This window comes from Ursus americanus, chromosome 1 (assembly GCF_024610735.1).
Source record: "Ursus americanus isolate L20-20 chromosome 1, mUrsAme1.1.p, whole genome shotgun sequence".
In the NCBI taxonomy this organism is placed as follows: Eukaryota; Metazoa; Chordata; class Mammalia; order Carnivora; family Ursidae; genus Ursus; species Ursus americanus.
Genome location: NC_142127.1, coordinates 34,783,926 through 34,796,420, shown reverse-complemented (window position 1 = coordinate 34,796,420; position 12,495 = coordinate 34,783,926). Strand labels below are relative to the sequence as shown.

At 35.6% G+C, this 12,495-nt stretch overlaps 1 protein-coding gene across 2 annotated transcripts in view; it reads right to left on the bottom strand.

The window, feature by feature from the left end:
* Positions 1–12,495, bottom strand: part of GALNT13 (polypeptide N-acetylgalactosaminyltransferase 13) — a 512,016-nt gene that overhangs the window by 47,744 nt on the left and 451,777 nt on the right. For both annotated transcript variants that reach the window (XM_045781744.2, XM_045781753.2), the window contains exon 10: positions 3,307–3,446. In XM_045781744.2, coding sequence (XP_045637700.1) covers positions 3,307–3,446 — 140 coding nt within the window. The remainder of the gene's footprint in view (positions 1–3,306; positions 3,447–12,495) is intronic.

The following is a 12,495-nucleotide window of genomic DNA, read 5'->3' as shown; positions in this document are numbered from 1 at the left end:
ATGTTCTAGATCTTCAATCATTGCTATATCCCTTTAGGATTATATTCACATTGCCAACAGGGACCAGAGAGGATACCTAGAGCCACTCAGGTCCTAAGCTATGAGGTCAGGATTTAAACCTTCCTCTGCTTACCTCCAAGGCCTGGGATTTTTTTAATACAATGAGCTGCCTCTTCTCAGATATGTTTCAAAAACCCAGAAAGGTACAGTCTTTCTTTCAAACTATTTCTGCACATTAAAATATTGCCCCTGATCTATCACAGAAGACAGCTAATTCATGGGGCGCCTGGGTGGCACAGTGGTTAAAGCATCTGCCTTCAGCTCAGGGTGTGACCCCAGCGTTATGGGATCGAGCCCCACATCAGGCTCCTCTGCTATGAGCCTGTTTCTTCCTCTCCCACTTCCCCTGCTTGTGTTCCCTCTCTCGCTGGCTGTCTCTATCTCTGTCAAATAAATAAATAAAATCTTAAAAAAAAAAAAAGAAGACAGTTAATTCAACAGATGACTGGATTAAGAAGTTGTGGTCCATATATACAATGGAATATTACCCAGCTATCAGAAAGAACGAATTCTCAACATTTGCTACAACATGGACGGCACTGGAGGAGATAATGCTAAGTGAAATAAGTCAAGCAGAGAAAGACAACTATCATATGATTTCTCTCATCTATGGAACATAAGAACTAGGAAGATCGGTAGGGGAAGAAAGAGATAAAGAAAGGGGGGGTAATCAGAAGGGGGAATGAAACATGAGAGACTATGGACTATGAGAAACAAACTGAGGGCCTCAGAGGGGAGGGGGGTGGGGGAATGGGATAGACCAGTGATGGGTAGTAAGGAGGGCACATATTGCATGGTGCACTGGGTGTTATACGCAACTAATGAATCATCGAGCTTTACATCGGAAACCGGGGATGTACTGCATGGTGACTAACATAATATAATAAAAAATCATTAATTAAAATAAAAAAATAAAAAAAAATCAGTAGGCTGAACAAAGGAATTTGCCCACACTATATTTTTACTTTTTCAGGAAGTCGGTTAATTAGGCTCCCTTGATGTAGTGCAGGAAACCACAAAATTGGATTTTTAACATGGAAGTAAACATCTAGGTTCTGTTTTAGAGTCCTTTCTCAGGAGTCACTCTGGTGGCCCCAGAACATTTCTAAAAAGCCCTCCTTACTCATATCTGTTTTGTTATAGGCCCTGGTTATACTTTTAGAAAAAGTAATCAATGTTCACTTATCAGCTGGGTCCCCTGACTGCAGCGGGAGTAACACTCTAAGAATAGAAACATGCCCTTCTTCTTAGGGTGCAAGTCAGGTTCACAATTGTTCAAACAAACTTTTCAGTAAAGAAATGAAAGTACTAGATATTGGGGATCTTCAGAAGCACTAGATCATAATAACTAGCATATAAACAGTGTTCTGGTTTAAAGAGCACTCACATAATCCATGTATTGAATATAAATCCCTGTAACAGTGCTTAAATAGAAATGTTACATTGAAAACAATGGTAACAACCCTCCCTGTTAAAAAAGAGCAATCAAAAATTAAAAAAATAAAAAATAAAACCCTGAGACACAGGACTATTAAGTAACTAGAGTCACACTTAGAAAGTTGTATACAGTGTGGGGGTGGCTCAGTCAGTTAAGCAGCCAACTCGATTTTGGCTCAGGTCATGATCTCAGGGTCTTGAGATCAAGCCCCATGATGGGCTTTGGGCTCAGCGGGGAGTCTGCTACTTTCTCTCACTCTCTCCCCCTTTTCTTCTGCCCCTCTTCCCCATGCTCTCTCTAAAATAAATAAACAAATCTTAAAAAAAAAAAAAAAGTCACACATTCACTGTTATGACACTGGAATCTCTGCACTACGTTATTCAGATTAAGGTTAAAAGAATGATTCTGTAAAGAGATATTTACATGGCTAATAAGGAAGAGGAGATTTGACAACTAGAGCAGGGATGTGGACACAGAAAAACAGCCTTTAAAAAACAATTCTGCTAGGGGTCCACTCAGTCTCAGTATTTTTTGCTTCAATTATTTTCTAGTTAATCATAAATAAATTATGTTTATGGATTAAATTGACAGAGTAGATAAAGTTACAGATTGTTATTTTTGGCAAATGAACCAAAAAAGTGTTGTAATGTATGCTACACATTTTCAGATATTCTATTATGACCTAAGAAAATGGCAATTTCAATCTAAGGACAAACTTAATTAATAATTATCTTCCAAGTGCATTGTATCATTTCTGTCAAAATGCTTTAATTACAACCAATATTAAATTAGTTTTGATTCCCAAAACTGATCCCTATTAAGTGGGAAATTACAAATTTGGGACATATAATTCATAAAGGGAATGGTTCTTATTTTGAGCAACTGAATATATATTCTGAATATGTTTATATAGTCATAATGAAGCCAACTATGTATTTTTACAGATAGTAGATATTTTGGAAAACATATTAAGGAGGGCACATAATGTAACGAGTTCTGGGTGTTATGTAAGACTGATGAATCATTGACCTCTACCTCTGAAGCCAATATTACATTATTTGCTAATCAACTGAATTTAAATTAAAAAATAAAAAAATAGATATTTTGGAAAACAGTGGTAGAGGATCAATGATTTTCAAAGGGCCTACAAAGTCAACACGATTTTAACAACACTAAGATATTACTTGCGGTTTTCACTTTCACTTCTCATGAAGTACAAGGAGTCTCTCAGAGGCTACATGTTGTGTGATATTACAGCAGACTGAATACCAAAACAGACTCCAATTAACTTCTATTAGGCCAGACAGTAATGCAATTGACAAAAATATAATTGATGCTAATCTTACTATTTGATTTTGCTTTGGAAAATATATTTATTTTTAAAAATTCATTACTTATATTAACATGTAATGGATAACATTTTTAATGAATTAATAAATGGGTTTTACAGTTCTCAGGTTTAGTTTCAATACATTAAATATTAATAGTTTTAACCCACTTAAACCAAAGCTCTTGGGGTTCACAGTAAATTTTAAGAGTGTAAGGTCCATATAACTAAAAAGTTTCTGAACTGTTGGTAAAGAAATAAGAAAATACTATTTAGTCTTAAACTATCCCCTTACTTTGGCAAATCCCAATGATAAAGACCTTTCTGGTCCTTGAGACCATAAGTGACTTGAGAAGTTATTTAAAATAGATTTAAAAACCCTGAAAGCATTTTATTCATAACATAAAAAATATTGAGCTCCTTAGAAATTGCTCCATTTGCAAAATATATTTATAACTTAACCAAAATAAATAATTCATACCTCACCAAGTGAGTAATAACGTCTTGGGATCTGGGAGTCCGGATAGATGTTTTCAAGGTACCAAGAAAAGGGCTTACACTTCAGATTTTCTCTTAGTGTTTTTCTGACTGACACATCTCCATAATCCACTTTGACAACACCTGGAATTTTTCAGAGAAACACACAAATCAGTTTGTGCTATTTTCGATTTAGTACGGTTTCACTCTGTTTACTTTGCTAGCAGTGTTTTCCCCTCTATAATTATAATGCCATCAAATTCAATTGCATATGCAGCTGCCACTACACTGATTTTCTTACTAGCAACCAATTAGTACATGAAATAGATATAAAAAACAGCTTTTCCTTTGGTTATGACTTTTCAAAGGCAAATATTTATCACCAAGTACTTATACTTCGTCGATGGAATAATTAATCAAATAAATGTAAGTTGGTATTAATTTAGCATCTCATAATCAAAGCTTAACTGGGCTGTGTGATAATGTGGCTGTTTCTCTTTAATAAAAATTCTAATCCTCATATTTTCCTAGTGTCTTTTATTCGCCACAATAGATTTCATGATAAATTTATAGAAATATAATGCTTACAATGAATACTTATGTGTTCTAACTTCTCTCTTCTTCTTGAACTTATATTCTATCTAGGTTTACCACAGACCTGATTTTTCTTTATTTTTTTTCCTGTATTGTTTTATGAATTAATGTGAGCCACCTCAAGTTCTTGGATAAGTGAGTTAATAAATAAGCTAAAATGAAATGGCTTTTACACACATGTGTACTTTAATTACTTAATTTCAATTTATATAATAGCAGAATATATGAAATTAAAAGGAATATTTCCATTGATGATCATAAAACGATGCTTTCTAGTTGAGAATTAAAAACAACAGTGCTACTAATTTTTATATAAAAATACCATGGTGACATGATCTGCTCATGACTATCAATATTAAAAATGACTGGAATGACTAAATAATTGTGAGAAGATTGCATTTCTTAGATTATTTTTGACAAGGTCTGTGTTTAACATGTTTCTTTAAGACAAGTAAGCAACCAGATTTGGGCACAGGGGGGAAAAAAGCCCAATATTTAGTATATTCTATCCCAGGCAAACAGCAAAACCTAACAATCATTCTATAAGACAACGAACAATTGTTTAGACAATGCAGACATGTGTAACTAATGCCATTATTTGAGTCATTGTATTCAAAAGTGGCAACACTCTTAAAGTTCATCACCTGTTAGTTTTCCCCTTGCCCCACTGTTCCTTAAAAATTCTTCTTAATTTTTGTTTTTCCAAAATTAAATGCCTTAGTGTTGTTAGAAAGCATCCTGATGATGCTTAAGCAGACAAACCATTTCCTTTTAAAAGACAATATTGATTTTTCTAGCTGGTGTTTAGACAGAAAAGAACAAGGTCTTTGGGCTTTTTAAACACATAAATATTTGCTTTCAAAATAATCCTATTCAGAACTTGCAATCTGGAATGCAACCTTCAAAAGAAGAGGCTGGAAAACATTTACAAAATAGATCACTACAAGAAGTTCTCTTTGTGTTAAGTGTTATATCAATTGCAATGATCTAATATATAGTCTTGAAAATCATCTAAAGAGATTCCATTGAACCCAGAGGGAAAAAAGGGGGGGCACTCTACCTTCAGAGGACTTAATTTGACAATCTGTTTTACTGTTCTATTTCATTTTTGAGGTGGGCAAACTTAATTGAGATAGCTTATTTAGATATCAGCATCTTTTCTTTTTCATCATTATAATAGTCCTGACTCTGGAATTTTTTCCTAGGAGGTTTTTATGAGTTTTCTGGTGGGAAAGGAGTCTGAAGATTCATTTGCAGATATTTTACATTATATGAGAGAAAATATTAATTGCCTACATCAGATTTGGCAAAGATTTGGTTGGTATAAAATGACAGATGCTACTGAGAAAAGCTAAAACCTTCTTATCCTACCACTTCTAAGCCACCCCTTGGCATTGCCACTATAACATGAGTTTTGCCTTGGTCCTAGATAATTACTTAGTTACTGTTTTAAAAAAAGCACAAAAATACTGTGGGCTTATCTTAATATTTTGATAAGGATTTTTTCCCCCCTGTAGCTATATTTTCCTACATAGAAGTGAAATACTATGAGGGTTAGTATCCAAAATATATAAAGAACTTATAAAACTCAACACTGAAAAATTAAGGCAGAAGACACGAACAGACATTTCCCCAAAGAAGATGTACAGATGTCCAACAGACACATGAAAAGGTGCTCATCGTCCCTCATCATCAGGGAAATGCACATCAAAACTACAATGAGATATCACCTCACACCTGTCAGAATGGCTGGAATCAAAAACGTAAGAAACAAGTGTTGGTGAGGATGTGGAGAAAAAGGAACCCTCTTGCAAGATTGGTAGGAATGCAAACTAGCGCAGCCACTGTGGAAAACAGTATAGAGTTTCCTTAAAAAGTTAAAAATAGAATTGCCGTAACATCTAGTAATCACACTACTGTGTATTCACCCGAAGAATATGAAAATACTAATTCAAAGGGTACATGCACCCCTATATTTACTGCAGCACTATTTATAATAACTAAATTATGGAAGCAGCCCAACTGTCTATCGATAGATGAATAAAGATATGGGTGTGTGTGTGTGTGTGTGTGTCAATGAAATATTATTCAACCACAAAAAAGAATGTAATCTTGCCATTTGCAATGACTTGGATGGAGCTAGAGAGTATAATGCTAAGCAAAATAAGTCAGTCAGGGAAAGACAAGTACCATATGATTTCACTCATATGTGGAATTTAAGAAACAAATGAGCAAAGAAAAAAGAGAGAGAGAGGCAAACCAAGAAACAGACTCTTAACTACAGAGAACATACTGATGGTTGCCAGAAGTGAGGTTAATGGGGGATGGGTGGAATAGGTGATGGGGATTAAGGAGGGCACTTGTGATGAGCAATGAGTGATGTATGAAGTGCTGAATCGTACACCTGAAACTAATGTAACACTGTATGTTAACTATACTGGAATTAAAATAAAACCAAAAAAATTAAAAATATAAACAACTGTTAGTCGAGCCCTAAAAAAACAAGTGAGATATTATGTGAAAGACAGCAGTAATCACCCAACATTCATATATTTTTCCACATTTCTCAGCTCCTACAGTAAGGCAAGGGCATTGACTGCTTCTGGCCAATAAACTATAGGGGAAAGGGACAAATGTCACTTATCTTTTTTTTTTTTTTTTTAAGATCTCATTTTTAAGTAATCTCGACACCCAACATGGGGCTCGAACCTACAACCCTAAGATCAGAGTTGCATGCTCTACTGACTGAACCAGCCAGGTGCCCCCAAAGTTCTTTATATCCCTTTATATTTTTTTTCAAGTTTTTATTTAAATTCTAGTTAACACATAGTGTACTATTGGTTTGAGGAGTAGAATTCAGTGATGGATCACTTAACATAACCGTCAGTTTGTTCTCTATAGTTAAGAGGCTGTTTCTTGGTTTGTCCCTTTTTCTTTTCCCTTGCTTATTTGTTTTGTTTCTTAAATGCCACATAAGAGTGAAATCATATGGTCCTTGTCTTTCACTGATTTATTTTGCTTAGCATTATACTCTCTAGCTCTATCCAAGTCATTGCAAATGGCAAGATTTCATTCTTTTTTTATGGCTAATATTCCATTGTGTATGCATACCACTTCTTTATCCATTTATCAGTCAATGGACATTTGGCCCCTTTCCATAGTTTGGCTATTGTTGATAATGCTGTTATAAACATCAGGGTGCCTGTGTCCCTTCAAATTAGTATTTTTGTATCCTTTGGGTAAATACCTAGTAGTCTTGTCTTAAAGACAAAAGACCAGGAAAGAGACCGTCTGGCTCTTTTTTCCTTTACTACAGGGACTGAGGAGGTCTTGTGCCACAACAGGTATGGCTTCAAGATGGTAAGGCCTTTGTTAGCCTGGGTCACTGAAAGACCGTGAAGTAGAGCCTGAATTATTCAGTTCCATGGCTTGAAATACACTCTCACTTGTTTCCCAAACTCTTACCTGCAACCCAAACCTCTCCAAAGTAGCTCATCTAATTGTTTACCCAACAATTTTACTGGGATCTTAAATTGGCATCTCAAATTTGACATGTCCAAAACAGTCCTCTTGATTTTCCAACTTCATCCATCTCCGAGGTTCTCCATTTCAGCAGCTACCACAAATATTCACCCATTTTCTCAGGGCAACAATGTAAGAGTAATTATCTTTAACTCACGCTTGCATATTCAGCTCATTATCGATTCCTATTTGCTCTACTTTCACAATATATCCTCAGTCCCTCAAACATCCCCTTTGTCATCCTGGTTGCATAATCTCTCATCTCTTGACTAAACTAGCATTGTAACAGCTTTCTAACTAGTCCCCCTGACACCTTACATTTCTCCTTCTATCCTTTATTGACTACTGCCTGTTCCCTGAACAATATATTTGAAATACAAAGAAAGTCATGTCACTACCCTGCTCCAAAGCATCTAATGAATTTTTCACTGTGCTAGGAATAATTGACAATATCCTAACCATTGCCTAAGATCCTTCATGAAATACTTCTTGATTATCTCTATGACCTAATCATCTGTATTCAACTTCATTGTGGCCACACTGGCTTTTTTGTTTTTGTTTGCTTTTTAAAAAATGATTTATTTATTTATTTTAAAGAGAGAGAGCATGCATGCATGCATGCATGGGGGGAGGGGCAGAGGGAAAGAATCTTCAAGCAGACTCCCCACTGAGCACAGAGCCCAAAGTGGGGCTCAATCTCATGACCCATGAGATCATGACCTGAGCCAAAACCAAGAGTCAGACGCTTAACTGACTGAGCACCCAGGTGCCCCTTTTTCTTTGGTTTTCTTCAAACATGCCAAGTTCATTCCCAATTCATGGCTTTGTACTTGTCTTTTTCCTGTCCAGAATGGTATTAACCAGGAACTTCCATGAGTTGTCCTTTACTACATTCAAGTGTCTGCTAAGACTTCACTTCCTCAGATTCGCCCTGACCTTCTTATCTAAATTGATCCCTTGGTCCTATCATTCTGGGTCATTGCTCCATCTCTCTATTTTGTTTAATCATTGTCCAGCATACTTACAACTACTTGATATTATATTATAGATTAATTCTCTTATTGCCTCCCCAACAAAACTTTGGATAAATTACTTGTGAATACTATATAATACTATATAATATCTGAAAAAGGCATAGTACAGTGCCTGATATATAATAATTGCTGAGTACATGTTGTAAATTGTAATGGATATCTCTTCTTTCTGCATGCACAACATCCATTCTGCCTTGTGATAAGAGCATTCAAGTTCTCTTTGAGCAATCATCCCTCTCCGGTGATACGTGCTATGACAAAAATAGACTGGGGTGAGGGAGGAATGTTGCAATAGAAGGAATCTTAATGTGTTATTTTTTTTCAAAGGCAACTTATAAAAGTTGCAAGTTTTTAAGGAGTCTTTCAGTAGGACTTGCACAAACCCTAAGAAAGCTCTGACGATTAGATAAAGCTTCATAAGTTAAAAAAGTATTTTAACTCCCAGTTTGCAGGTGTAATTAATAAGTAAATGATAACACATATAGGTTTGTTACACTTTATTTTATAACCTGTCCTTTATTCATTTAAAAATCTATTTCAAGGTAGTATTAAATTTATATATGTAGAGTAATCAGGTTTTAAATTTTTAAATAGATAATAGATTGACGATCATAATAATCTCAGTTAAGTTCTTCCTTAGTATATGGCTAAAAGGCCTATAGTTCTGGTTCCCATAATCTAGGTACCTGATGACAGAATAGCCTGATTATAGGCCAAAGCTTAGAGTTTTCTGTATAAAAATACAGAAATGCAGCATAGCCTAGTGCAAAAAAAAAAGGGGGGAAATGATTTCCTTTAATCAGGAATACTTAAGTAGATCAATAGTCTAATTGTCAAAAATACATACATTGAAAGAATTAGGTCTGTATCAGAACACAGAAAAATGTGACAAAAAATATAATTTTTATTATATTGACATTATAATAAAACGTATATGAAGCCAAAAAACCTGAGAAAAATAAAAACAGCACATTCCCTTTGCTACCAAAAAAAGGAAAAAACTTCTAAAAAGTCTCCTATTTTGGGGCACCTGGGTGGCTCAGTCAGTTAAGCATCTGACTCCTGATTTCGGCTCAAGTCATGATCTCATGTGTCCTTGGATTGAGCCCCACCTCAGGGCTCTGCACTCATCAGAGAGTTTGCTTGAAGATTCTCTCCCTCTGCCCCTCCCCCCACTCAGGGGCATGCATGCTCTCTATCTAAAATAAATAAATCTTTAAAAAAAATCTGTTTTTTCCTTAAGCACAATTAAAACTATGCAGCTAATCACTGTTTTGTATATACAATGATATCATATTAATAATATACTTGTATATTATAGACCATTTATATAGTTGCAGCTCAGAATTTTTAAATATATTTTCAAAATTCCCTATTAAGAGAAAATCACCTTCTTTATTTTGTTATTTACTTTCAAAATTTATCATCAGGAGCTTTATGGATAAGGATCTGCATTTTCTTTCTCAAGAGAATAATAAAAAATCATTTTTAAGCCACCTAGAGATTATTGTATTCTAGAATATCTACATACTATTTTGTGTCAGAAGTTTAGCAGATTACTTCAAATATTTTTCTAATTTTAAACTACTTTAAATCACCATTTTAATTTTTTTCCATTCTTGATATGCAGACAAATTACCCAAGCTCATAACCACTCATTAGGAAGTTACTGGATAGAATTACATTAACAGGCTGATGGCACATGCCAGCTAATAATATATAGTGATTATCTGTTGAATTTATCATTTCCTATTATTACCGCAATTTTATTTTAATGGAATAAAAATGAGATAATGAATGGTACAAAGATCATAGCTTCTACTGAGAAGTATATTACATAGAAGCTGCAAATATAAGACAACCTGTCAATTTATTTAAGTCTGTCTGATCCCATAGTCAAAAGTTTGGGCAGATCTTGACGCTGAAGTTTCTAGGTAATTGCCTCAAACTTCAGTTCAGTTTGGCAATAAAAGTCTCATATTCAACTGCTTGATCCCTGATCGATGAGAATATCGGAAATAAGAAAAGTGAATCTTTGCAATGGCCTTTAAAAATAAAGATCAATTTAGTATCAGCAAAGCAAATGGAGTATAAAATCTATAACTGTTAGGAAAAGAATTCCAAGTAAGGATGTTAAGACAGTGTTTACCATCTTTTGGAAGCCAGAACAGCCAGAGTATGTAGTCTTCTGTTCTATAATTCACGTATTCTATGGAAAATCCAAAGGAGATATTGAGCCAATAAAAATACTTATGCTGTACTTGTATGCATTTTTTAATCTCCCAGTAGTAAGGAAAAATTTGCATACAATTGGTATATTAGTCTTTTAAAAACTTCTTACAATTATTTGAAAAATATGTATTCATTGCATTTAACTCTAAAATAACAGCTATGAAAAGTAAAATAAAAATCCCTTGTAATATGACTATGTTTACCTTATGGTAATGATTTTTCTAGACTTCTATTTATGGATAACTATAAGATACTTTTCTTGCAAAAAATGATTCACACTGTAATATGTACTTGCAATTTACTTTTTCCCTAAAACAGTATGTCATGAACACTTTTCAGGTCCTCTAAACTCTTCTGTAACTTTGTTTTTAATGCCTCTGTGGTGTTCTATTTTACAAATTGGTAATAACTTATTTAATTAATGTCATATACTTGGACATTGAAGTTGTTTCTAATTTTGGACTTTAAAATCAATGAACATCTTTGTACATTTTTTATTTTGCTCTTGATTGTTTCATTAAGATAACTTTTAGAAGCAATATATTTTCATAAATTATATGCTGATTTCAAGACTTTAAAAAATATATATCTATTACTAACCTACTTTCCAGTAAGTTGTTCAAATTCACACACCATCTTATGGTGTAAGAAGCTAATTTCCCTTCCAGAACACGGACTATTTTAATTTATCCTTTAGTTTACCACTTTTTATTATGTGGAGATAAATGGTACCACATTACTGTTGAAAACTGATTACTAGTGACTTCCAGGGAAGACCGCAGAGTATGAGGATGCTAAGCTCCTCTTATCACAAGGATACGACTAGGTAACAGCCACGTTCCTGTAAATGACCCAGAAAACAACCTGAAGACTGGCAGAGCAGACTCTCCACAGCTAAATGTAGAGAAGAGGCCACAAAAAAGAGAGTAGGAAGGGCAGAGAAGCAGTCGGGAGCTAAACGGACCCGCAGGACTGCACACAGGAGAGAGGGAAGACATGGGCATGGAGAGGGGAAAGAAAGAGATCCTCACCCCGGGAACCCCGGGCATGGGCAACTCACAAAGAGAAGTCGAATCCCCAAAATATTTGGCTTTGAGAACCAGAGGGCCCTAATTTCACAAGTTCTTATAATCAGCAGGGTTTAACACCTGTGACTTTAAAAATCAGCAGGCTGAGATACAGCATTGAAGCAACAGGTTGAAAAATGCCTGGTGTAAACAGGAGGGAGATTTGTTTACTAATCTCAGAGTCTGTGCTGGAGGGATCCTTGGGAGACTTCTCCAAGAACAAAAGAGATGGCAGGTGCTGTGTCCCTCCTCTGAACCCTAGCCTTGATACACAGACACCTGCAGGCACCAGAGCGCCCAGTCCCAGAGTTCTCCTGCAGACGTGTCCCCTCTAGCCAGCCCTCAGCTCCAGGTCCCCTCCCAGGACAGACCTGTGCAAACCCCATGCCCTGTCCCCACGTTCTCCTGTAAACCCGTTTCCTCCAATATGCTTTCGGTTGGAGCCCATCCAAAGTGGTGTCACAAGCCTGCAGTGTGCAAGCAGCCCTGAGAGGGGCCAGCACTGCTCCAAAGTAACTCTGCCCTGGAGAGATGGGAAGACAACCACGTGTACCAGACCAACATCATTGGGATTCATTCTACTGATCTGACACATACAAGCCGGGGAGTTTCAGTGTGCAACTGACTAGCCAACCGATATATTTACACAAAGAGCTTTGCAAATTGTGTGCTATCCATCACTAGTTCCGCAGAATGCTAGCTATAACTGTTTCTTCGGTTCTTGACACACATTATATTATTATA